The following is a 27,186-nucleotide window of genomic DNA, read 5'->3' on the forward strand; positions in this document are numbered from 1 at the left end:
TGGGCCCTCACCCGAGCGGCCTGGTAGCATGTGGGAGTTTTGCCTAGTATCCGAATCAGCAAGGTCAGCCGGTGGTCAGACTCCTGGGCACATCCCCGAGCGAGGTGGACATTCTGCCACGATCCTCTTGGCCCTCACCGACTGCGCCATGCCTTAAACACATCCACTCAAGTTGCTGACGTCGTGCACCAGGCTCTCTACTTGCCATCGCCACCCTAGCAGTGTTGGCCTTGGTGCTGGTGCCACGCATTGCTGGTGCGATCTCCTGCGCCCGTAGCCTCTGGGACTCCAATTGGCTATTGATCTGCTGGAGGGTTTAGGATATCTCCTAAATACCACAGCCGCACCTTACAGTCTGCATCAGCTCCACATAAACCTGGTACAGAGGCTCAGCATCTGACTGGGACCCAGCTGGGTCCTGGGATCCAGCAGACCTCCGACTGCTGTCTCGCCTGGGGCTTCCTGCCTCCACCTGATGTACATCTGCAACAGTGAGGTGCTCATCAGATTGTGCCCAGAAGTCTGACCACTATCGTTGCCCACCGATGTGCATGTTTGCACTGGTGGAGATTGGGGATGACATCTGTGCCGCGACTATTATGGTGGCATCCTCAGAGCTCTCCTTGGTTTTCTCATGGGAGGCGGGAAGCGGGGAAACTACCCTGGTTGGGCCGGTGCTGTGGGTTGGAGGTACTGTGGGAGAATCAACACCTGGTCAGTGGGAGTGATGGGTCAGTGTGTGTTGCGGCCAGTGGATACTCACCTCTTCAACATGCGCTGACTTCCACGTTGGTGACCGTCTGTTATCGGCCACCCCATCACCTCCAGTGTCCGTTCCTCATAGAGAATGAGGACTCTGATGTCAGGCACTCCGCCCACCCTCTGGGCCCTCTCCTGTCGGTTGTGGGTCAACCTCTCCTCTGGTAACATGGGGGGGGGGGCATTGTTAGCCATATGTATCGTTAATCACCGGGGGGGGGGGGGGGGGGGGGGGCTGTGTCGGTACGAACCTACCCGAATGGCCCAGTGGAGGTAATTGACCTTCTTACACCAATGGGTGCCGGTCCTCCTGGTCACGGTTCCCGAGCTGACGGCCACTGCCGCTCCCTCCCAAGCGGTGGTGGCTGCCCCATGGCTGACCCTCATGGACCCACAGGGGAACGACATCAACCTGGCCTTCACCATGTCCAACTGTCGTCCCACGTCGGCATCATGAGAACGTGGGACTGCTCTTCGTGGCGGCATGTCTGCGAGTGGAGTGGGGATATCTGTGCAGGAGCAGTTTAAGTGCTGCTGTCACTTGTTAGCAGGGTGCTGGTGAGTGAGGTCTCGGCTGAATCAGCTGGTAAACTACGTTTTGTGGTGTGAATTCTGTGGGGCCTTGTTAAGTGGACCAATTAATATTTTATAGCAGTGACAACCTCACTGGGCCGAGCATCGGGGAGCTCGCGGCATTTCCCGCTCACTGCCACCCTTAGAAACCTTTCCATGAAATCATGCCCATATTATCTGCCTCATTTGTATATGCTGGGGATGCCAACAGAGCAAACAGGAATATTGGCTTGTCAAGTAGTAAATGGAAATATTTCAACATTCTTAACATCCTATACCAAATAAAGGTTAACTTAAATTGTAGTTCATTTTATCCTTCTAAATTATCATTGGATAATATAATTTTATATTTCTTATATGCTGGGATATATAAACTTTGATTTTAAACCGTTTTAAATGTTGATTTGTCTACTTCAAAATTGCCATTAACCAAACTTTTGCTGATATTTAAAAATGAAATAGGTGTGTAGGGGTAGATCACACTGCTGTTTGAATTCATGAGCCATTTGTATTCCAATATGGCTTTGAACCCCAATTTAATTTCCAAGGGGCAGCAATGCATTGACTATAGTCAAAAGCCTGAGGGAATCTTTTCACCTGCGATTGGAGGTTTAAATATTTATTTTTTGAGAGGGGTAAATAATTCAGAATGGCAAAAACGTGATTTAGCAATATGGTCAAAGCACTGTGATTCATTGTTCATTTACTTTCACTACAAGCTCTTTTCTGCTAACACTTTAGAGTCAATTAACGTAAACCAAGGGGGTAATGATTTTAAGAGCATGAGTCAAATACAGCAATCATAATAATAAAAAGGTAAAATACTGCATTTGCTGGAAATCTGAATGAAAACAGTAACTGCTGGATAAACTCAGCATCTGTGGAGAGAGAAACAGAGGGTGGAATTGTCCCAAAAATTTCAAACTGTTGGTTCACGTAAGAAAAGCTGTGTGAAACTTGCTGAATTCAGAGGCGCCTTTTTTTCACCTGATTAAACAGATCTCTGTGCAATTTCAAAGTGCTGAATAGGATCTTACAGCTAATTATTTGGGGGGGGGGGGGGGGGGGGGTAGGGGACAGCTAAACATGCCGGCAATGCTGGGATTTTGGCGCGGCAAACTCAAAATTTACATTAAAGCCCCCCCCCCCCCCCCCCATCCTACTCAGGACGTGTCCTCAGCCACCCCATCACCTCCAGGTCCGTTCCTCATAGAGAATGAAGACTCTGATGTCCAGCACTCTGCTGACCGTCTGGGCCCTCTCCTGTCGGTTGTGGGCCAGCCTCTCCTATGGTAACATGCAGACATCAGGACCCCCCCCCCCCCCCCTCCCCCCAGCAGTCAGAAGGACCCTCTCCCCGACCTCCACACAAAGATCGGGGCAACACCCACACCAAGCAAGCGGCACAGTAACCTGAGCACCCCCACCCCCCACCTTGCTGGCATCAGGGCACTCCCCTCACTGTCACCGCCACCTCACCCCGTCACTAGCACCGTCCCCACCTCCCTTTACAGTCTCCACCTCCCCATTCTACCCCAATGCTTACATAACCCCCCCCCCAACAACCATTGGACTTTCCCCCCCACCACCCCTGCCCCCAATGGTGCTCCCCAGATCACCCGCCCTGAGAGTGCCAATCTGTCACTGGCACCCTGGCAGTGACAGGGCACCCTGGCCCGACCATGTCCATCACCGCTCTGGTTCTATACTCACGTGTGCCCCGGTGTCACCATCATGACAAGTTTCCGCCTTTGAAAATCAGTAATGATTTGCGCCGGCTTGACGTCATATCCCCAAGGGAGAGGATCCAGCATGGGCTAATGCTATGGCGTAAAGCCATTAAATTGGCGTAAAGCCATAAAAATCTGGGCAGCATGGTGGCGCAGTGGCTAGCATTGCCACGTCACGGCACTGAGGTCGCAGGTTCACTCCCGGCCATGAGTCACTGTCCGTGTGGAATTTGCATATTCTCCCTGTGTCTGCGTGGGCTTCATTCCCACAACCCAAAGACGTGCAGGTAGGTGGTTTGGCCACGCTAAATTCCCCCTTAATTGGAAAAAATTAATTGGGTACTCTAAATTTATTTTTTAAAATTGATAAAAATTCCTTGAAATTATGTTCACCCTCTTTCTAGTCGTGAACTTGGTCATGTTACTGGATGGGGGGGGGGGGGGGGGGGGGTACGGATTACTAACACAGGGCTAAATCGCTGGCTTTCAAAGCAGACCAAAGCAGGCCAGCAGCACGGTTCGATTCCCGCATCAGCCTCCCCGAACAGGCGCCGGAATGTGGCGACTAGGGGCTTTTCACAGTAACTTCATTTGAAACCTACTTGTGACAATAAGCAATTTTCATTTTCGAATGCATGGAAACTGGTCTGGGTAAGCTCACTGAGCATTTCAGCGTGGAGAGACACTAAATAAACACATGCTTGAGGATCAAGTGCACAAAAATGATTTTCATAGATATGAATAGTTTCTTCAAAAAAACATAATTCAATTAATGTTCAAGCTAGAATATTATTTACATTCCTTTCTTGATTTTGTCATTATTGAACACAAAGCATGTTTCTCCCAAATTATATCATTAAATAAAATGTATCAAAATGTGTTATTTTTCTTTTAAACAGTGATTTAAATTGAAGCTAGGCAAAGGAAGTAAGTTTTGGAGGTTGAAGTTGTACAGCAATTTTTAAGTGTTAGAGGTTTGTGATGTAATTTCTGATGTCAGCTAATGGTTTTTAAGTATGATTGTAAATTGTTTTGAAATAAAAATTATTCAATTTTATCGTTTGATTTGCATGTCATTTATTGAACTATCGCAAAGCACAGCTGAATAATTTTTAAACAGGATATGCAAAATATTTATTTGTTTACCATTTTTTACAACTATTATATGGAAAATGTTTCAGCGTGTTTATTCCAAACCTCAAGCAAAGGCTTTTGACACTCAGATGATAATTTTGGTGCTTCGTTCTGCGATTAATTATTTTTGTTTTGCTTTTCACGATAAATAATATGTTGACTCTCGTGTTGCCTTATGTTGATTTCTGCGTGCTATTTATAAGTTGTTTCAAACTTTTAAAAAATTAATTTAACTGGATCAACCTGCATTTATTGCTCATCCCTAGTGGCCTTTCAGAAGGTGATGGTGAGCTGCCTTCTTGAACCACTGCAGTCCCTGAGGCGTTGGTTCACCCACTGTGCTGTTAGGAAGGGAATTCCTGGATTTGGACCCAGTGACAGTGAAGGAACGGCGATGTATTTCCAAGTCAGGGTGGTGAGTGACTTGGAGGGGGACCTCCAGGTGATGGGGTTCCCAAGTATTGGCTGCTCTTGTCCTTCTAGTTGGTAATGGTCATGGGTCTGGAAGATGCTGCCTCAGGAACCTTGGCGAATTCCTGCAGTGCATCTTCTAGATGGTAGATATGGCTGCAGCTGTGCATAAGCGGTGGAGGGAGTGAATGTTTGTGGAAGGGGTAGCAATCAAGTGGGCTACTTTGTCCTGGATGGTGTTGAGCTTGAGTGTTGTTAGAGCTACACTCCTCTAGGCAAGTGGAGAGTATTCCATTGCACTCCTGACTCATGCCTTATAGATGTATAGATGGTGGACAGGCTTTGCGGGTGGGGGGGGGGGGGGGGGGGGGGGGGAGTCCAGAGGTGAGTTACTCACCATAGGATTCCTAGTCTTTGACCTGCCTTGGTATCCATTGTATTAATGTTGCTAGTCCAGTTCAGGTTCTGACCAATGGTAACCCCCATGATGTTGATAGTGGGGGATTGAGTGAAAGTAATGCCATTGATTGTCAAGGGGTGACGGTTAGATCCACTTCCGTTGGAGATGGTCATTGCCTGACACGTGTGCCACGAATGTAACTTGCCATCTGTCAGCCCAAGCCTGGATATTGTCAGGTCTTGATGCATTTGGGAAAAATATCCTTCCTCAGGTGTGGTGCCCAGAACTGCTCACAGTACTCCAAGTGCATTTGGGTATGAACTCCTTCACTATCTGAGGATTCGCAAATGGTGCTGAACATTGTGCAGTCATCTGCGAACATCTGCACTTCTGACCTTATGGAAGGAAGGCCACCGATGAATCAGCAGAAGATGGTTGGTCCTAGGACACTACCCTGAGGAACTCCTGCAGTGATGTCCTGGAGCTGAGATGATTGACCTCCAACCACCACAGCCATCTTCCTTTGTGTCCTTTGTGCCAGGTATGACTCAAACCAGTGGAGAGTTTTCCCCCTGATTACTTTTTATTTTTAATTCCCTATTAAGGGGCAATTTAGCATGGTCAATCCACCTACTCTGCACATCTTTGGGTTGTGAGGGTGAGACCCACGCAGATACGGGGAGAATGTGCAAACTCCACATGGACAGTGACTCAGGACCGGGAGCCCCCTTGATTCCCATTGACTCCAGTATAGTTAAGGCTCCTTGATACCATACTCAGTCAAATGCTGCTTTGATGTCAAAGGCAGTCACTCTCACCTCAACTCTGGCATTCGCGTTTGTCCATATATTATCCAAGGCTGTAATGAGGTCAGGAGCTGAGTGACCCTGGTGGCAGCCAAACCGAGAGTCCGTGACCAGGTTATTGCTAAGTGCCGCTTGATAGCACTGTTGATGACTCCTTCCGTCACTTTGCTGATGATCAAGAGTAGACAGATGGTAATTGGCCAGGTTGGATTTGTTCTGTTTCTTGTGCACAGGGCATACCTGAGCAAATATCCACGAGCTGTAGCTAGTGTTGTAGCTGGACTGGAACAGCTTGGCCAGGGGTGTGGCAACACCTTCAACCATTTCTTGATATCACATGGAATGAATCGCATTGGCCAAAGACTGACATCTGTGATGCTGGGGACCGCTGGAGGACTTTATTGTTCAAAATTATATTTGCACAAGTAGAAAAAAAACGAAATTGTCATTTGTGTTGTGTTACTTGTATTTTATGTATTGAATATAACATTTTGTGTGTGATTACCAAGTTATAACAAGTATCATTTGGAAACACAGAAGGCCCAATACTGGAATAGGGGCAGAAAGCAAATCAAGCGATTCAACTGAGATCACCAGTTCAAGCTGAGTGAAATTAAAATATGTTTTACTCCTGCTGTGAAGGATCGGATAATCCATGCGTTTGCATTCTGCCAAACGATCTTTCATTGACACTGGGAATGAACAAGAACAGTGACGATGGACGAGAGAGAAGGCCATGGAATAAACGGGACAGTGGCCAAGGGTACCAAGTTGTTGAGTGACAGGAAACAGAAGTGGTGAACATTTTTTATTCCAGACCTGAGGAAGAGTGGGGTCCCCCAGGGGTCAGGACTAGAGCTTGCATCCCATGATAGGATAAAGGGGAAAAAAGGAAGTTTCAGAAGTGGTGAAAACCATAAACAATGCAAATATACTTAATGAAAACAGGCAGAAGATAGTGAAGATTCTGGATGATTATTTAGTCCATGCATTCAAGCAGGTGGAGGAGTCCAACCGCGTGCAGGAACAGGAGGCGGTGCCGGCTATGCGTGCCACCCAAGCCAATGCCTCACAGGTGGCATCCATGGTGGAGGCCTTGGGGGGCGAGGGTATCAGCATGTCCAAGGCCGGGGGCATTCTGTGTAGGCAGTGGCTGAGGCCCGGGACAGGGTTGCCCTCTCACGTGCAGCCATGTACCAGAGCCACCTGGGCATTGCAGCGCCGTTCCTGAGCGTGACCCAGTCACAGCAGGCCATGGCACAGAGTGGCGCCGGAATTGCCCAAGTGCTGGCTGACCTGAAACAGACGCAGAGGGAGGTGACCCAGTCACAGCAGGAGATGGTGCAGTCACTGGCTGATGTGGCACAGACCAGAAGGTGGTGGCAGTCACAGCGTGATGTGGCGCAGTCCCAGATGAAGATGGTCCACTCCCTGTGCTCTATGGCTGCAAGCGTGCGGACCCTGGTCGAGACCAGCGCGGGCTTCCAGGACTGGCAGTGCCAGCTGGTGGGAAGAATCAGGGGATAGCTTTGCTTTCACCCCCATCCATGGAGTAGCCCGGGGGCCGTCGGGCACCCCAAGGGAGGAGGAGGTGATGGGGCCTGTGCTGGTGAATCCTACAGGGAGGTGCTGGAACACTGCAGCACCTCAGACCACCCCCCCCCCCTGTGTCTGGTGCATCTAGTGGGGCAGCAGGAAGAACAGGGTGGCACCATGCCACCTGGGTCACCTAAGCAGCAGCCGGGCCCATCCAGCGGTCCCAGAATTTGGCCATCAAAGGGGATCCAGTCGCAGGGCAGGAGTCACAGCAAGCCACCTCCACTCCTGATGTACTATCTGGGCATCCACCTAGATGTAGCGTTAGGGCCAGTTAGGCCAGAAAAGTAGACACCAGTTAAGTCGGCACGGGTGCAGCACGCAGTTTAGCAATAGTGGCTAGAGCATGTATTTGTAAATATGATTGCACATTAAACACTTGTTCACAATGTTACAACCTGCCTCGGGCACAGTCAGGAAGGTGTGAGGGGTGGGCTGGTATGGACTGGCTGCAGACGGCCGTGGGCAGGGGATGGGGGGGCGGTGGGTGGAAGTTGGGGGTAGGCTTGGCGGAGTTCAGCCAGCGCTCCGGTGTCCCACCCCATCCCACATCCCCCCACCGTCCCCACCTCCGCCAACCCAGGGATCCGGAATGGCCAGCTTGCATGCAGGGATCACCCAACACGTCGCCCCTCTGCTGTGCGATGTTGTTGAGGACACAGCAGGCTACCATGATGCGGGTGATCCTCCCAGCACAATACTGGAAATCTCCAGAGTGGTCCAGGCACCTGAACCGCATGTTCACGATGCCAAAGCACCGCTCAATCACACGGGCTTCTGGGCCATGCTGGTGAACCCCGCTACCCAAGCATCCTGATGGGCTCGGTCCACATTTAAATGGATGTACTGTGCCGACTGGGCATATAGGGCCTCCGTGATATCCCTGACAGGCCCCCAGTCGGCGCCTAGAATGACCCCCTGGTATAGAAGTTCAGGCTGACCGTCACCTTGACAGCCACCAGGTGCTGGTGTCCTCCCCCATACACCCACAATGCCTAGTGCACCATGATCTGGCAGATATGTCGCACTGTGCCCCTGCTCAGCTGGAGTCTTTGGCGGCATGCCCGGTCCGGCAGGTCTTCGAATGACAGGCGCTGCAGGTACACGCGAGGCCTCATGCAACGCCAACTTTACACCTCCTCCTCCTTAGCCTGTACAATGGCTGGTCTCCATCCTGGGTGGCTGCCTCCTTTCCTCTGCTGCATGCTCCACTGCTGCAGCTGCAATGCATCCCCCAGGGCTGCGGCAACTTGGAGGAAACCCACCATTGCTGATTGAATTCCAAATTCAACGCTGGGTTTGAAAGGCCGACATGTTAGAATGGTGCGTGCTGTCGTCCCCAACAAAGTCCAACAGGCTACATGGTGGCCCCAGTTGGCACTGCGGGCTCTACCCATGCGTGTGCCCCCCCCTCCCCACATTCCCCACACTCATGACCCCGTCAGTGCCTGGCACCGTGGGGGCCTCTGGCCCTGCCATCCATCTCTGCTGCCAGGGGCACTGTTGACTGGTGAAATTCATACCAGCGATATGCTCTGTGCTCCCGTCTGGCACCCCCCTGTTGGGGCTACTGTGGGCTTTGCCCTTGTGCAGGCTGCATAATGCCCTACCAGCAGGTGGCGGCTGGTGGGGGGAAGGATACGGCGGAGGGTAGGGTGGGGGTGGTTGCCTGTGTGGCTGGAGTGCAGGGGTAGTGGTGGGGGGGGGGGGGGGGGGGGGTGAGTGGGGGTTGGGGTGCGGGAGTGGTGAGTGGAGGGAAGGGCTGGGGTGCAGGGCTGGGGGCACCCATATCGCTGGTGTCACTTTGCTGAACCAGAGGCCAAGGTGGGTGGTCAGTGTGGTGCGCAGCAAGATGGCTGCCTTGTAGGCTGTGGCAAGGCGGTTCATGCCTGGACACCACCCCAGTCCCATGGGAGGTCACCCACACGGCCCTTCCCCTCATCACTCCCCCGACCTGGCAGGGCCACCCCCCCACCCCAGCCAGTGTCAGGCCCGGCAGCCCACGGTGGCTCTTCTCTGTGTCCTACTTGTCTCTCTCCTTCACTTGTTTCTCGAATTTTAAAAGCACAAGTGAACCTCCCCGTTTGTAATTCACTGCAGAGGACGCGAAGAATCGCCGAGGCCTTGGAGAATACCAGTCGATGGAGAATCCCACCCCAGATTTTTTTCCCAAGCAGATGCAACTTAAGTAAAATGAATGACACTAACAAAAAGGAGATGGAAGTCCCAGATAAACTCAAAACCCCGGGATAGGCTGTATTTAACTTTGAGCACTGAGAGAATTGCATAGAGTTGACAGCTCAGAAATGGGTCATTTGGTGAACTAGGCCATGCTATTGTTTATGCTCCACATAAGCCTCTTCCCACCTATCTTCACCTCGCTGCAGCAGCATGTCCTTTTATTCCTTTATCTCTTTAATGTGGGAAATTGTCCATTTTAATAGGGAAAAAAAAAATGATCGAAGTGTCCTTGTCCTGAATCACAAGAGGCTGGTTTGCAGGTATAGCAATTAATCATGAAAGCTAACACTATGTTATCACTTACTGTTAAGAGAATTGAATATAAAAGTAGAGAGATTTTGCTTTAGTTATAAGGGGCATTGGTGAGACCACATCTGGAGTACTGTGTAGAGTATTGGGCCGGGATTCTCCTTTCCGGGGACTAAGTCCCAATGCCGGCAGGAAAACCGCTGCCAATGACTCCACTGTCAATGGGCCCCCAAGGTGAAAAATTCTCACCTGTCTCGTGGACTCCCGAGGGGTTGGCGTCGCTCCAGCCGGAGGGACTGCGCAGGAGGAGGTGGAGTTGGCCCTGCTCATGGCTTCGCTCCAGAGTCCCAACCCACTTCCATCCCCAGTTCGTCCTTCCATTTCCATCTAGTTTCGTCTAGTGGTTGTCTTGCCCTGTCCAGTAACCGTCCATATATGTTCCCAAAGTTCTCCCCTCATTACATTCAGCAGGCATCTGATGATCGCAGTTAGCTGCCTACCCTTGACAAAGCCTGTCTGATCCTCTGTGACCACCTCTGGTACGCAGTTCTCCAGTCTCTTGGCCCGGACCTTTGCGAGTATCTTCGCATCTACATTAAGCAGTGAAATGGATCTATATGATCCACATTCCGTCTGGTCCTTGTCTTTCTTGCGTATCAGCGATATTATGCCCTGTGTTAGAGTAGGAGGCAGGGTGCCCCTCGCTAATGAGTCTGAGAACATGTCCCGTAGGTATGGGGCCAGGGCAGGTACGAGTTTCTCATAGAAGTCCGCCGGGAACCCATCAGGTCTCAACGCCTTCCCCGCATGGAGCTGATACTCTCCATGATGTCTCCCAGTCCTACTCGTGCTTCCAGGTTCCCCGCCTATCGTTCCCCACAACTGGCATGTCTAATCCATTGAGGAATCTTTTAATCTCCGCATCCCCATCGGAGGCTCGGAGGTGTACAGCCCTCAGTAGAATGCCTAAAATGTTTGGTTGATCTCTTTTTGCTCAGTTATCAGTCTGCCTCTGCCATCCTTTACCTCCGCTATTTCCCTCATGGCAGCCTGCTTTCGGGGCAGCATGGTGGCGCAGTGGTTAGCACTGCTGCCTCACGGCGCCGAGGTCCCAGGTTCGATTCCGGCTCTGGGTCACTGTCCGTGTGGAGTTTGCACATTCTCCCCGTGTTTGTGTGGGTTTCGCCCCCATAACCCAAAGATGTGCAGGGTAGGTGGATTGGCCACACTAAATTGCCCCTTAATTGGAAAAATGAATTGGGTACTCTAAATTTTTTTTAAAAGGCAGCCTGCTTTCTCAATTGGTGAGCCAGTAGGCAGCCAGCCTTTTCTCCATGTTCGTGGAAGGTCCCCCTTGTCTGGCGGAGTTGGTGCACTGCTTTCCTGGTGGATAGCAGGTTAAGGTCCATCTGTAGCTTTTTCCTCTCTGCCAGTAGCTCTACGGTCGGAGCCCCGGAGTACTTTCTGTCGATCTGCAGGATGGAGTCGATCAGTTGTTCCCTGGCCACCCTCTTTTCCCTATCTCTTCGTGCCTTGTAGGCAATAATCTCTCCCCTAATCACCGCCTTTAGTGCCGCCCAGAACGTGAAAAGTGAAACTTCCCCATTCCGGTTTTTGGTGACGTAGTGGCCTATGGCCTGTGATATTTTCTGGGAGAAGACCTTATCGGCCAGGGGGTCCGTGTCCAGCCTCCATGTGGGGCGCTGGGCACGGCCCGTCTGCAACCTCACATCCACGTAATGTGGAGCGTGGTCGGAGATAACTATTCCACTTTTACTACTCCTCGAAGCAGTGCTTTCCTCACTGCAAGGAAGTCTATTCTCGAGTATGCCTTGTGGACCGGTGAAAAAAAAGAGAATTCCTCCTCACTGCGGTGTAGGAACCACCCTGGGTCTCCCAGTTGGATGAAGCGGAGATGAAAGTGAACAATGTAACAGGGCTGGAAATTAGGCTGGCTCAGTGCTTAACCCAAAGTCAAACTAGATGCTGAGGTTGGACACACAAGTGAGCAGTCAGGGAAGGACTGTCCAGTTGTGGATGGGTGGATGAGGAAAATATTTCCAGTGAAAGGTAAAAGTTTAAGAAGGTAAATTTTAACCCTGATATATTTCTTGTTGATGAGAAAACAAGTCAGAGTCTGATGGAACAATCCTTGATAATGTTTTTCAAGCCGACCAATCTATATTTTTATTTTTTATAAAAAGTATTTTGAGTTGACAATGAATGTATTCATGTAACTAGATTAAAATATTTCCTATTACTAGTGTGTGTGGTCACATGTTGTCACAGATTAAGACATCAAAAGAATTTTTTGGGTTCTGAGCCAAAAAGGCGATCCTAGTTAGCTCCGGTTTTAAGTTTAGCAGAAAGAAATCACAAATTGTACAGTAAGCTGATCGCCTGTGGCCCTGACCCCTTTCTTATGCCTGCTTATGGTACAAAGGCCTATGTGGAAAGCACATGACCTTATCTGCTAGCCGATGTTTAACAGGTGGAAATGAGAGCATCCTACAGTGAGAGAATAGTTCTTTCTGATAGATCCAATCAACACAATTGGAGACTCGTAATTCTTGCACTGTGATGTCAGGGTAAATATTGACATTATTTCTGTCTTTCTGTACCTCTGGCATCATTGGGAGCTTTTTCCCAGGAGATGGGTGTGAAGGACAAACAGTTAGGGAAAGTTGCAGAAATTGACATCAAGTTGGGTTTCTGCCCTCTGCTGGCTTTCCCCAGGGCCGGATTGAAGGAGAATAGGAAACCTCTTTGGGTATGTTGGGTAAGTAAATAAGAAGTGGTTGAGGTTGTTAAGAAGCCAATTATTATCTGTTTTAACAGTGACTCCTAAATTTTCCAGGATTGAAACATGTTTCACCATCATCGCCAAGGTGAGTGTACAGAAGGAAGTTTCTCCAGTAACATTGATCATCAGTGAACGCTTTGCTCAGTTGCATCAAAGGGCTCTAGCCTTGACCATTGAGTGACTGCTGTTAAAAGCACTACTTCTCAGGGCGGAACGGTGGCGCAGTGGTTAACACTGCTGCCTCAGGCCACCGAGGTCCCAGGTTCGATCCCAGCTCTGGATTACTGTCCATGTGGAGTTTGCACATTCTCCCCGTGTCTGTGCAGATATCACCCCCACAGCCCAAAGATGTGCAGGCTAGGTGGATTAGCCACGCACAATTACCCCTTAATTGGAAAAAATGAATTGGGTACTCTAAATTTATTTTTAAAAAGCACTGCTTCTCTCGGAGAGTCCGATTACTGCTTGACTGGTGGTTGCCCATTTTGTTTAAGGCGCATCACCTGTCCAGCATGTCACTTGCCTTCTGCTGCCAACGGTCTCCGTGGCATGGGAGCAGCTTATTCAACTCCACCTTTAACCACCACTAAGGTTCAATAGCAGAGACCACTGCACTGTCCAATACTCCAGCAGTGACCACTGCACTGTCCAATACTCCAGCAGAGACCACTGCATTGTCCAATACTCCAGCAGAGACCACTGCACTGTCCAATACTCCAGCAGAGACCACTGCATTGTCCAATACTCCAGCAGAGACCACTGCACTGTCCAATACTCCAGCAGAGACCACTGCACTGTCCAATACTCCAGCAGAGACCACTGCATTGTCCAATACTCCAGCAGAGACCACTGCACTGTCCAATACTCCAGCAGAGACCACTGCACTGTCCAATACTTCAGCAGAGACCACTGCACTGTCCAATACTCCAGCAGAGACCACTGCATTGTCCAATACTCCAGCAGAGACCACTGTACTGTCCAATACTCCAGCAGAGACCACTGCATTGTCCAATACTCCAGTAGAGACCACTGCACTGTCCAATACTCCATTGAAGTCTACTCGTGAAAAAAGCAATTTTTATTTCATTTTCATTTCACTAACTTTAAACATGGACACCTCTCTATTTTTGGTTTATCCTTGTTTTCAAATGTTTCTTTCTTTTACCTATGGTTCTTGTGGACTATAAACTGCATCAGATTTTTTTCACCTTTCTTGTCGTTGCTTTAACTTACTAAGAAGCTTACAAATCTTTCAGTTCTAACAAAGATGTCTGAAATATTAATTGATCTTTTCTCTTCACAGATGCTGACTGACCCGGGTATACATTTCCAAGATTTTTGCTTTTGTTTCTTCGAATAAACCACTGTTTCGCAATCAAATTCCCTGCCAAGGTGCCGTCAGTTCCAGATTGAACATTTAGCATGATTCAAAGCACTTACCAAAAAAAATCATTCAAATTTAAACAGGAAAGCTTTCCGTAAATAGAAATTAAACATTTACAATTTACAGTAGCACAGTGGTTAGTACTGTTGCTTCACAGCGCCAGGGTCCCGGGTTCAATCCCCTCTTGGGTCACTGGAATTCTCCCTCAGAGTACCTGAATAGGCGGCGGAGTGTGGCGACTAAGGGATTTTCACAGTAACTTCACTGCAATGTAATGTAAGCCTACTTGTGACAATAATAATAATATATATAATTATTATATTATTAAGTTAAAGTCACTGGATAAATACAAGTTGTTGACTTATTTGGAAAATACTGACATAATTTACAGCAACATATATTGATTCAAAAATGAATATGTGCAAAATTAGCTTACCCAAAATTCTGACCAGCAAATGTAAATTCACTGAGATGAGGATTGTAGGATGTCTGAAATATTGCTTCATGGTTCTCACACTTTGTGCAGCAGATTCAGGGGTGCAATGAATCTGTTGAGGGAACTATACAATGCTATCGCATTTGCTGTATCCTGTTTGTCATCTTTTAGCTTTAAAGTGTACACAGAAATTATTCAACAGATTCAGTATTACACAAATCAGATTATTCAGCTTGCTGAAAATATTGAATAAATGTTGGAATAATTCTTAAATTGAAAATTTGTAAAACTCATCATTGAGATGCCATAAACCATTCAATAATTCTGGACTACTGGAGAGAAAACAAACATCAGCCTATGTTTCATACTGTTTTGCTGCAGTATAGATAGGCCTACAGTATAATAAGAATGAAAGAATGGATCTCGGACTCTAATTGTTGCTGTGAATTCTAGATGACCTCAATTACTGGAGGTGTTTGCACCCATTTATTTGTCTGTAAACAACTTTTCTAAATAACTAATGGAAGGATTTCAACAAACCCTGGAACACAGAAAGGCTACGTCCCCATGGAAGAACTGATTAGTTTTTGGGGAGGATCCAGCTCCGATCCTGAAACTTTTTATAGGATCTGTTTGGGATACAGGCTAAGCTGACTTTAAAAAAAATATATTGTGGGTTGTTTTATTTAGAATGTTGATTATTTTTTATGTTGTGGATTGTTTTGGTTGCTGTGGTGGAATTTGTTGCAGCTGTCAAAATGTGAACAGAGTGTTCAGAGCAGGTTGTTGAATGTGGATTGGTCTGAAGCCTACTCAGTGAGCTAGACGTACCCAAAAGATTTATTTTTTCAGCTTTGAAATTACAGATTAGCAAGCAGGCAGGGAAAAGTCTCTATGAAGAGCTGTGTAATTGCATTAACATTGAATTAACACAAAATGGTGGAGCTGTGCACTATACTGAGTGCCTTCTTCACTTAGTTTGTTTCTGTGTCAATATTTTCATTTTCTTCAAGCTTCTTTCTGTCTTACATTGAAGATTTCATATTCCTTTTCTAAAAACAAGCCGTACAAGGAAATTATTGTTTATCTACTATCTTTCACCGTGGACAGAATCAAATTGTTTCCAGTCAAAGTATTACAGAGAAAATTATGAATGGCTATCATTTCATAGGAGAATAACCTTTATTGAAATCTTCAATCTGTAAAACGGACAGTAAATAACTGAATGGCTGAGTATTATATGTTCATATCCTGTTTTTCACATTCTCATTTATACAAATCGTAAGTGTTTATATTCCACATATTTGTATGAACTGTGGACAAAAGATGAACAATTCTTTGATAAAAATAACTATTAATTAAAAATGTCATCAAAATTATCTCAGTTGATTTTCCAGTAGTATTTTGCTAGATTAAATGAAATTAAGTATAAATAAGTTGGAAAATGTTAATATTCTAATTAGTAACTGATTGGATGGGAGGACGGCTGAATTGTCCTGTGATGGCAGGTTTGTAGATGGGCAGCCCAGAAAATAGTGGGGAGCTGAGTTGGGAAGGCTCCCTGCTGCATTGCCATAAGGTGCAACCTAAGAAATTAATTAGCTACCTGTTCAATGGAGGAGAGCAGCTAATTTAGCTCATTGAGGCCCCTTTTAGAGTTGATCTACATGGCTTGCTGGCATGGCTCTGAGGGGTGGAGTGGCTCCTGACATGTATGGAAGCTATCAGCTTCCTAGCTAAAGTCTCCTTGCCCGAAAGATTGCCATCCTTGGCCTGAAGTCTGCTGCCAGTGGGTTTTCCGCCTCTCCGATTCAATTACTTGACCATTTGCGGTCTATTCTTACATACATTTTCAGACCATCGAGGGAATCTCCCTGTTGAGGTTCCCTTATGGTTACTGGCCTGCCTCGGTGGGCCTGCCAAGGCTCCACAGCTGCTTTCTCTCTGATTGGGTTGTGTGATGATATGATCTGCATACTCGTCTGCCATTGGGCCAGAACGTCGGCTTACCATTGGCCCTGGTCGGTCATGTGCCTCTCGACCGATTGGCCGAGAGGCTGAGTTAACCACGCCTCTATCAACGAGGTATAAATGCTCAGAAGCCTGACGATCGTCCCTTTCCACTGTAGACGATCGCCAGGCTGTGTTCTAGTTAATTAAAGCCTGACATTGGTAAATCACTCGCCTCACGTGCAATCGATGGTGCATCAATTTAATTAACTACAACTTTGAAGATGGAGTTCCGCATCAAGCCCGAATGCCTCCGCATCAGCCCGCAAACTCCGAACTCTACAGAACTTTTCCAACTCTGGCTGACTTGCCTCGAAGGGTTCCTGGCATCTACAACCACCCCCCCCACCGGGGCACAGAAGCTGCACGTCCTCCACTCCAGCGTGGGTATTGACGCTTACTCAATAATCGAAGACGAAACAGATTACGATGACGCTATACAAAAGCTAAAAGGACAATTCATCAAACCGATCAACAGGGTATTCGCTCGACATCTGCTGGCCACCAGAAAGCAGGTCCCCGGTGAGTCTCTAGACCAATACACCCGGGCCCTCTGTGCCCTGGGGAGAGGTTGCGCCTGTGAAGCGGTGTCCGCTACAGAGCACATGGAGCTACTCGTCAGAGACGCTTACGTGGCTGGGATGCTGTCTCCCGTGATCCGCCAGCGGATGCTGGAAAGAGACGAACTCAGTTTAACGGAGACGCTGACTCTCTCCGCCTCCCTGGAGGTCGCAGATCTAAGCGCTCGCACCTATGACCCTGGCCAGGCCGCCTCCTGGCACGCTTCCCACCAGCTACCCACCGCTCCCGGCCTCCCTCAGGCTTGTGCCGCGGGGCGACCCGATAAATCCGCGGGGCCCCGCTGCTACTTTTGTGGGTACGCTAAGCACCCTCGCTCACGCTGCCCAGCCCGCTCCGCCCTCTGTAAGAGCTGCGGGAAGAAGGGCCACTACTCCACGGTCTGCCAGGCCAAAGCGCTGGCTGCAGCGTTTCTGGAAGCTGCACAGCACTCTCTCCCCTCCCCCAGGCCTCTGCAAACGGCCTGTGTGCCTCCCTCTCTCCTCCAGGGCCCCTCCAGCCGCTCCCAACTCGCGCCCCGCCGGCCGACATGCGCACCTCCCCGGCCCCTCCAGGCCTCTGCCTGCCCGCCGCGCACGTTTCTCCCCCCCCGCCCCCGGGCCCCGGCGCCCGACCGGCTCGCCTCTCCGGGCCCCCCTGGTCCCTGCCTGCCTGCAGCGGCCCTGCTTCCCCCGCTCCCAGACCCCGGCTCCCCCCACCCCCGGGCCCCGACGCCCGACTGGCTCGACTCTCCCCCCCGGTCCCTGCCTGCCTGCAGCGCGACTCGGCTCCCCCCGCCCCCGGCCCCCCGCACCCGGCCCGCGCGCCTTACCTCCTCCCACAGCTGATGCACCTAGCCGGCGTCCTGGAGCCGGCCTGCGTGCCTCTCCGCTCACAGCGCCGGCAACGCTAGCTCCGCCTCCAGCGGCCACGAGGGCTTCCTGGGCGCCGCCATCTTGGGGTGCCGACCCCACGTGCGGGTCCTGGGCGCCGCCGTCTTGGGGCCCCGACCCCACGTGCGGGTCCTGGTCGCCGCCATCTTGGGGAACAGACCTCACCTGGGGATCCTGGCCACCGGCTTCCACATCTAACACGCAAGGTCCCTCCAGCATGGAATCGGACAGCGACGACGGATTTTCTCCACGGCTCGCGGCCGTTCACCCCACATATGGATCCTGGCCACCGACTTCCACATCTGCCACGCAAGGTCCCTCCAGCATGGAATCGGACAGCGACGACGAATTTTCTCAACGGCTCGCGGCCGTTCAGCTCGACCAGTCTCATCCACGCACGCTCGCCAAAACGACTACGCTGATCCACCTCAACGGCCACAAGACGGACTGCCTGCTGGACTCCGGGAGCACGGAAAGCTTCGTTCACCCTGACACGGTAAGACGCTGCGCGCTCCCTGTCCATCCCGTAACACGCAAAATCGGTTTAGCCTCAGGTTCGCACTCCGTCCACATCACCGGGTGCTGCATCGCGGACCTCACGGTCCAAGGGAAGGTTTTTAAAAATTATAAATTCCTTGTCCTCCCTGACCTTTGCGCACCGGCACTCCTAGGACTGGACTTCCAGTGCAACCTGCAGAGCTTGACTTTTCAATTCGGCGGCCCTATACCCCCCCTCACTGTCTGCAGCCTCGCGTCCCTCAAAGTGGACCCTCCCTCCCTGTTTGCTAACCTCACCCCCGATTGCAAACCCGTCGCCACACGGAGCAGACGGTACAGCGCCCAGGACCGATCCTTCATTAGGTCCGAGGTCCAGAGGTTGCTGACGGAAGGGGTCATCGAGGCCAGCAACAGTCCCTGGCGAGCCCAAGTGCTGGTGGTCCGGACGGGGGAGAAAAACCGGATGGTCATCGATTACAGCCAAACCATCAATCGGTTTACGCAACTGGACGCGTATCCTCTCCCCCGTATCTCTACCATGGTAAACGAGATCGCGAGATACAAGGTCTTCTCAACTGTGGACCTTAAGTCCGCTTACCACCAGCTCCCCATCCGCGCGAGTGACCGACTGTACACCGCGTTCGAGGCTGACGGGCGCCTCTACCACTTCCTTAGGGTTCCGTTTGGTGTCACGAATGGGGTCTCGGTCTTCCAACGGGAGATGGACCGAATGGTCGACAAGTACGGATTACAGGCTACCTTCCCGTACCTTGATAATGTCACCATCTGCGGCCACGACCAGCAGGACCATGACGCCAACCTCCAGAAATTCCTCCAAACCGCAAACTCCTTAACCTCACGTACAATAAGGATAAATGCGTGTTTAGCACCGACCGCCTAGCCATCCTCGGCTACGTAGTGCGTAACGGAGTGATAGGCCCCGACCCCGAACGCATGCGCCCCCTGATGGAACTCCCTCTCCCCAATACCCCCAAATCCCTCAAACGCTGCCTGGGGTTCTTTGCATACTACGCCCAATGGGTTTCCAACTACGCGGACAAGGCCCGTCCCCTCATGCAAACCACGACCTTCCCGCCGTCGACGGAGGCCTGTCAGGCCTTTAGCCGCATCAAAGCGGACATCGCAAAGGCCACGATGCGCGCCATCGACGAGGCCCTCCCCTTCCAGGTCGAGAGCGACGCATCTGAAGTAGCTCTGGCGGCCACCCTGAACCAAGCGGGCAGGCCCGTGGCCTTCTCCAGAACCCTCCAGGCTTCCGAACTCCGCCACCCCTCTGTGGAAAAGGAAGCCCAGGCCATAGTCGAAGCCGTGCGACATTGGAGGCACTATTTGGCCGGCAGGAGGTTTACCCTCCTCACAGACCGTAGCCTTCATGTTTGATAATGCACAAAGGGGCAAGATCAAAAATGACAAGATTTTACGGTGGCGGATCGAGTTGTCCACGTACAAATATGATATCTTGTATCGTCCTGGGAAGCTCAATGAGCCTTCCGATGCCCTGTCCCGCGGTACCTGCGCCAGCACGCAGATAGACCACCTCCGCTCCCTCCACACGGACCTCTGCCATCCAGGGGTGACCCGCCTATACCACTTCATTAAGGCCCGCAACCTGCCCTACTCTATCAAGGAAGTCAGGACAGTAACCCGTGACTGCCACATCTGCGCCGAGTGCAAACCGCACTTCTACCGCCCCGAGCGCGCACACCTGATCAAAGCATCCCGCCCCTTTGAACGTCTCAGCATTGACTTCAAGGGGCCCCTTCCCTCTAACAACCGCAACATTTACTTCCTGGCGGTTGTCGACGAACACTCCCGCTTCCCCTTTGCCATTCCCTGTCCCGACATGACCACATCGACCGTCCTTAAGGCCCTCCTCTCCATCTTCTCCCTGTTTGGCTACCCCGAGTACATTCACAGCGACCGGGGGTCCTCATTTATGAGCGACGAGCTGCGTCAATTCCTGCTCGACAGGGGCATCGCCTCTAGCAGGACGACCAGCTATAACCCTCGGGGTAACGGACAGGTCGAGCGGGAGAATGGTACCATCTGGAAGACCATACTACTGGCCCTCCGGTCCAGAGATCTCCCTATTTCCCGATGGCAAGAGGTGCTCCCCGATGCGCTGCACTCTATCCGCTCACTGCTCTGTACTGCTACTAATCAGACACCTCATGAACGTCTTCTTGTTTTCCCCAGGAAGTTGTCCTCCGGATCCCCTCTCCCGACGTGGCTGGTCACCCCCGGACCCATCTTGCTCCGGAAGCATGTGCGGGTGCACAAGTCCGACCCATTGGTGGAGCATGTCCAGTTACTCCACGCTAACCCGCAGTACGCGTATGTGGAGCACCCCGACGGTCGGCAGGACACGGTCTCCCTCCGGGACCTGGCACCCGCCGGCGTGCAGCCCCCCCCCCCACCACAGACCCCCCCTCCCCTTTTTCACCCCAGCACCCCACTCAGCTTCCCCATCCCTCATCCATGGCGTCTCCGCGGCCAGCTCAGGTGACGGAGACTACTCGAAGTCTATCGCTCCCGGACTCCAGGACATCAGCAGGACCATCAGCCGATCCGACGACACCTCCTCCACTACGGCGCTCGGCCAGGACGTCAAGGACCACCAAACGACTGATCGAATCCTTCTAGAGTTCTACGGTCCCATGGACTTCCTTTTGTAAATATTGTTATGTCTGGGCCAGTGGCAAGCCCCCAAATTCGACAAGGGTGCGGAGAGAAAATTATTCTCCCGACGGCTACTCATATCATCAGTTCTTCTTCCCCCCCCCCCCCACCCCGGGTCCCGTTCACACCCCCCCCCCGCCCGCCTTCCTTCTCCGTAAGGGGTGAATGTGATGATATGATCTGCATACTCGTCTGCCATTGGGCCAGAACGTCGGCTTACCATTGGCCCTGGTCGGTCATGTGCCTCTCGACCGATTGGCCGAGAGGCTGAGTTAACCACGCCTCTATCAACGAGGTATAAATGCTCAGAAGCCTGACGATCGTCCCTTTCCACTGTAGACGATCGCCAGGCTGTGTTCTAGTTAATTAAAGCCTGACTTTGGTAAATCACTCGCCTCACGTGCAATCGATGGTGCATCAGGTTGACCACACTGATAGCCCTTTCAGGTACAGCAAACACAGAGGTCAGGAGGCCACCTCCAGGAACATTACTGAGCTGATCTCACTGCAAAACCCCTTTCTGTCCTAATATCAGTGGCCAAAGCCGGTGGTGAAATCCTGCTCAATGATACCAAATATACCCATCCGGGAACCAAATACCCCAAAGTTTAAAATTTGCAAATATCTCAGAAGCTTACATTTTTTGCAACCTTAAAATGGTGCAGATGGAAACTCGGATGTTTTGGTCAATATTGAGGAAGTATTGAGTATGAAAGCTCCGGGATGGCAAAGGAAACTTAGAGCAAAAAAAGATAGAATTTGAGCTCTATTTACGCAAGTTTCCATAGAATAGCAAGAGCTCGGACTGCAGAGAATGCTCAACTACTTCAAGTAGATGTGGATACATGGCAGATGGAGATACATGGGGGAATGCTGGTGTTCGGCAAATTACATTTTTACTTGGAAAAGTGCAGTATTATGGCTGCGGACAGGTCAAATGCTTCATGCAGCACAGCAGGAAAATAATTAATGTTAAAAGAAAGGGATCTGGTGTTTTAGTAGATCAATTTCCTGGCCACTGTGAGGAAGCTTCTGCTAAAGCATGTAGATTCCTAGGGTCCAATTGAAGATCAGTTCACTGCAGAATAAAGCCGATTATTTTCTGCTCGTACAATTGTCCTTGGTTAGACTTCAATCAGAATACTGTGTTTGGAGTTGACCTCCTTACATGGTGGGAGAGATGGAGGCTTTGCAAAGGGTATGGAAACAGGCCACAAGATTAATTCTCAGATTAAAACACTTCACTTACTCAGGAGGCTTAATGAGCTGGGTCTTATTTCAGAGCTGATTTGCTTGTGGTTTATAAAATAATAAAGCAGCTAGACTGTGTTATTGTAAACAAATAAAATAATCAAAAACTGAATGGAGAATGAGAACTTGAAAAGGAGTTAAAAATGGATAAGTGAGAAAAAAAAGGGAAGTGCAAAATAAAACGGCATCTGTAGAGAAAATATGTAGAAACCATTAATTCATTTTCATGCAGAATAACTTTGTTAAGTTAAATTATTTACTCCTCAAATCTCATACATTTACAAACCATCTTTACATCAGGCAAGGGTTGCCATTAGGCCCAGAGAATCAAAACTCAAGAGCAAAAAAAAAATATTTCCCCAAATAGGATATGGTTAAAAAGCCAAACAATCAAAATTTAGTGGATATTTGTAGATGAACCATGGCAATTGGTTGCACACCAACGAGGGGAAAGAAACAATCAGCAACTGGAACTTTGGGCATGATCATCACTTTATCAGCTTAATATTCTTCAACCTGAGTGAATAAAATCTATTTGGTTACCTCGATTCGAACCACATGATGCCATTTTTACAGCAGCAAGTTCCATGGTGGCAGACCCGTGACACAAAAACACATGGCTGGAGGTTTCACATTTAGTCAGACACTCTGGTTCGCTCGATCCTGGTAGGGCGGTTCTTCAGTGTTTAGTCAAACGTACAAACACAAGCAATTATCCTCTGCAAATCTTTAATTTATCACCCTGTTATAGAAAAGGCTTCCAAGGATGTTTTTAATTGCTTAGTTGGTCTGTCAAAACTCTGCTGTAATTAATTGGAGCGTTCTGTAAATAAAAACAAAAGAACACATTTTTAATGAAAAGCTGTCAGCAATTCCTCAAACAACGCCCACCAATGTAGCGAATTATGTTGTGTAGCAGCTATGGGTTGTATGACCATATTGTTAGCCTTTTACTAATTTGGATCTATTTTAGTTCAGTGCATGCACATTATATTACAAGCATTCTCATCGTTTAGCAACTAAAATAAAAGCCAAATTCTGTGAACGCTGGAAATCTGAAATATAAATAAACAGGAAATGCTGGAGGAACTCTGGGCGAAATTCTCCCCCCCCCCACGACGGGTGGGAGAATAGCGGGAGGGCCTTCCCGACTTTTTTGACGCCCTCCCGCTATTCTCCCCCCCCCCCCCCCGCCGAAATCCCGACACGAATCGCTGCCGCCGTTTTTTCACAGCCGGCAGCGATTCACAGCTGTTAGAAGGGCCGAAGTCCCAGCCCTTTACGACCTTTTTACGAACGGCAAACACACCTGGTCCTGCCGTTCGTAAAAACGTCGTGACCACCTGGAAAAAAATAACCATGGCACCGATTGGCACGGCAGTACCACGGCCGTGCCAAGGGTGCCATGGGCCCACGATCGGTGCCCACCGATCGCGGGCAGCGGGCCCGATGCCCGCGCACTATTTGTCCTTCCGCCGCCCCGCAGTATCAATACGCGGGGCGGCTGAGGGGCAACCCGGACCGCGCATGCGCGGGTTTCGCGCAAAAACGCGATGACGTCACCCGCGCATGCGCGGGTGAAGTCTTCCCACCTGCGCATGCGCGGCTGACGTCATATGACGCGTCAGCCGGCGCTAAGTCCGACAAGCGGGCTTAATGATTTTCGTTAAGCCCGACTTGTCGGAGCCTCCGACGTCGGGCTGCTAGCCCCGACGGGGGACCAGAATCGGTCCCCCGTCGGGAAGGGGCGCGATGCCGTAAAACCCGCCCGGGTTTTACGGCAGTTTGACGATTTCTCCCGTTTTGGGAGAATTTCGCCCTTAATGTTTTGAGTCCAAATGACTCTTCTTCAGTTCCAAAGAAGTATCACTGGGTGGCATTTTCCATCCCGGGACTGGGTCCCGAGGCAGGGTGGGGTCAGGGAGTGTTTCCCACTGTGAAGATGGCATATCATGGACCCTGAGCTCACAGGGCAGGGCAGGATGGATGACGTGCGCTTGGCCATATCGAAGCCCATATTTAAAAGGTACCCAGATATCAACTAATAATAATAATCTTTATTAGTGTCACAAGTAGGCTTACATGAAGTTGCTGTGAAAAGCCCCTAGTTGCCACATCCGGCGCCTGTTCGGCTACACAGGGAGAATTCAGAATGTCCAAATTACCTAACAAGCACGCTTTTCGGGACCTGTGGGTGGAAACCGAAGCACCCAGAGGAAACCCACGCAGACACGGGGAGAATGTGCAGACTCCGCAGAGCGACCCAAGCCAGGAATCGAACATAGGACCCTGGAGCTGTGAAGTGACAGTGCTAACCACTGTGCTACCATACTGCTGTTGCAGGTGACTGTTGGACAGGTGGCAGCAGCGAGGATCCGGCAAGCCCAGAGGGCCAAGGAAGCCGTCATATTCACCCACTTCACATGGGGTATGGCCTGGACTGTTAGTGCTACCTTACCCACCCTCCGGCCGCATTTCCCACCCCCACATCACTTCAGGGTGACAGAGGCGTCAGACTGCTTGTGATCAAGGGTTTGTAATATGTCACAGGTGCCCAACAATGCCCCACTCTCCTGATGGTGCCACCCCACTCTCCTCACCCCCCACCCCTACCTAACCCCCCATCATCCTCCGGTGCCCACAGTGCTCCTCGATGCACTTGGCCTTCCTTGCTGTACCGCTATGTCCAGGGTGTCCCCAGGATGAACATCTGAGGTGGAAGCAGCCAGCTGCTTACTATATCCCGTGGCCTTCGATGCCCTCGGCAGGCGTCCTCTGGGGGCTCTGGGACCGGAGGGCCCTGGCGCACTAGTTGGCGGCACACGCACAGCCGTGCCACCTTGTTCCACGTGCTGGCTTTGAGACACGGCGTCATCAGAGCGGGGAAACTTGGGGGAGCTGGTAGCCACCATCCCCACTCCATGGGACGGGTTGGCACCCAACATCCCCTCCTCCCGGTCATAGGGTCACAGGGTTCACCTTGGGATGGAGTGGCAGCTGATTTGAGCCCCGGTTGTCCCTCCATCATCTGGCTCTTCCAGTTCTGGTGGCTCCCTGATGTCTGCACCGGCATGTTGTGAGATGCTCCTCAGTGATTGGGCCATGCTCTGCAGCGCCTCGGCCGTTCCTATCTGGGAGCAAGACCTGTCCTGCAGCACCTCAACAAGGTCAGCTTGGTCACATTCCCCAGCGAGTCGAACATTCTGCCAATGCCCTCAGCCATGGCCGTCACCGACTGCGTGATGCCTTGGACACCTTCACTCATAGTTCTGACGTCATGCACCAGGCTCTCCACTGCTGCCACCACCCTAGCAGTGTTGGCCTCGGTGCCATGCATTGCCGGCGACATCTCCTGTGCCCTTAGTCTCTGGGACTCATCCAATTGGCTATGGACCTGCTGGAGTGTCACTGACAACTCCCTCTGAATGTCCTGACTGCACTCTAACATCTCCATCAGCTCCGGGCAAACCTGTTCCATAGTCTCAGCATCTGGCTGGATCCAGCAGACCTCCGACTGCTATCTCATCTGGGCATTCCTGCCTCCATCTGATGTGCATCAGCAGCTGTGTGGTGCTCACCAGAAGACTGACCACTAACGTTTCCTACGCGTGTATTTGTATTGGTGGAGGGAGGGTTGGGAGCTATGATGTGTCGATTGTGGCATCCTCGGAGCTCTCCTCCGAGATGGTCTCATGGGAGGCAGGGGAGGGGGGCATCCCGGATGGACTGGCATCATCGGCTGGAGGTCCTGCGGGAGAATGATCTCCTCGATGCCATGGCTGCATGCTGGCTGGGGTTGGCTGTGCAAGTTCTATTTAAGTGCTGCTCAACCTTGTTTGCGGGAAGGGGGGCGGCGGGGGGGCGGGGGGGGGGGCAAGGGCAGTCCTGGCAAATCGGCTAGCGAGACTTCATCTGAAGCATAAATCCCGCGCGGTGTAGCGTTCCCGGATTCACCGGGCGCCGGGAAACTCGCGGCAGTTCCCGCTCGCTACCACACTCGGAAATCTTTTCGCTCCTCTCAGAGTAGTTTTCGGATTTCTTCACAAAGTATGAATGATTGTTGAGGCCTGTTTAGAAATCAAGTCAAGGCCAGAGTATTCATTGCATACTGATATAAATTATTAGTATGATCAAAGTATGATGGATGAAAACACTGGAGCTCATATCATTCATCATTCACACTACAACCACATCTCAATGGAACTGTCTGCCAATTGATTGGAAGAGGCGCTGGATCGGGCGGCGTGTAACGAGATGGAGACCGGCGCTTCCGTGATGAACGGCGAAACGGTTGTACATCCACGGCCCGTGGGCCCGAGGATTCCCCCTCTGAAGTGTCTTGTGTCTCCATCTCAGAGTCAGAGTCTGCTGCCTCCGTCATCTCGGCGTCTTTATCTCAACGCGGTTCTGTCACGACCTGCGCAGGCTTTGAGTGAGGCACCAGAGGAAGATTGTGAGCAATACTTTCCATTGTGTCTGGTCTCTGTGGCTGTAGAAATGAGCTCCTGGGGCGGGGAATCTCTGGATGGGATAGTCTTCTGGACCGAACATGGTCTACATGTTTGCGCTGGAGACGACCCTGGGCTTGCACCTGGTAAGAGATGGGGCCCGTTTGGCGAAAGATTACGCCAGGGACCCACTGGGCACCATCAGCAAAATTCCGAACGAACACTGGGTCACCGGGCGTAAACTGCCGAATCGGCCGATGCCGAGAAAAACCATGTCCCTGCTGTTCTTGTGTACGGCGTACTTTT

At 50.7% G+C, this 27,186-nt stretch overlaps 1 protein-coding gene across 1 annotated transcript in view; it reads left to right on the top strand.

The window, feature by feature from the left end:
- The window catches only part of LOC119967375 (A-kinase anchor protein 7-like), a 292,631-nt gene that overhangs the window by 254,380 nt on the left and 11,065 nt on the right, over positions 1–27,186 (top strand). Inside the window, exons 8-9 of the mRNA XM_038799864.1 lie at positions 12,738–12,787; positions 14,006–14,021. Of these exons, the coding sequence (XP_038655792.1) occupies positions 12,738–12,787; positions 14,006–14,021 (66 nt within the window). The remainder of the gene's footprint in view (positions 1–12,737; positions 12,788–14,005; positions 14,022–27,186) is intronic.

Source organism: Scyliorhinus canicula, chromosome 6 (genome assembly GCF_902713615.1).
Source record: "Scyliorhinus canicula chromosome 6, sScyCan1.1, whole genome shotgun sequence".
In the NCBI taxonomy this organism is placed as follows: domain Eukaryota; kingdom Metazoa; phylum Chordata; class Chondrichthyes; order Carcharhiniformes; family Scyliorhinidae; genus Scyliorhinus; species Scyliorhinus canicula.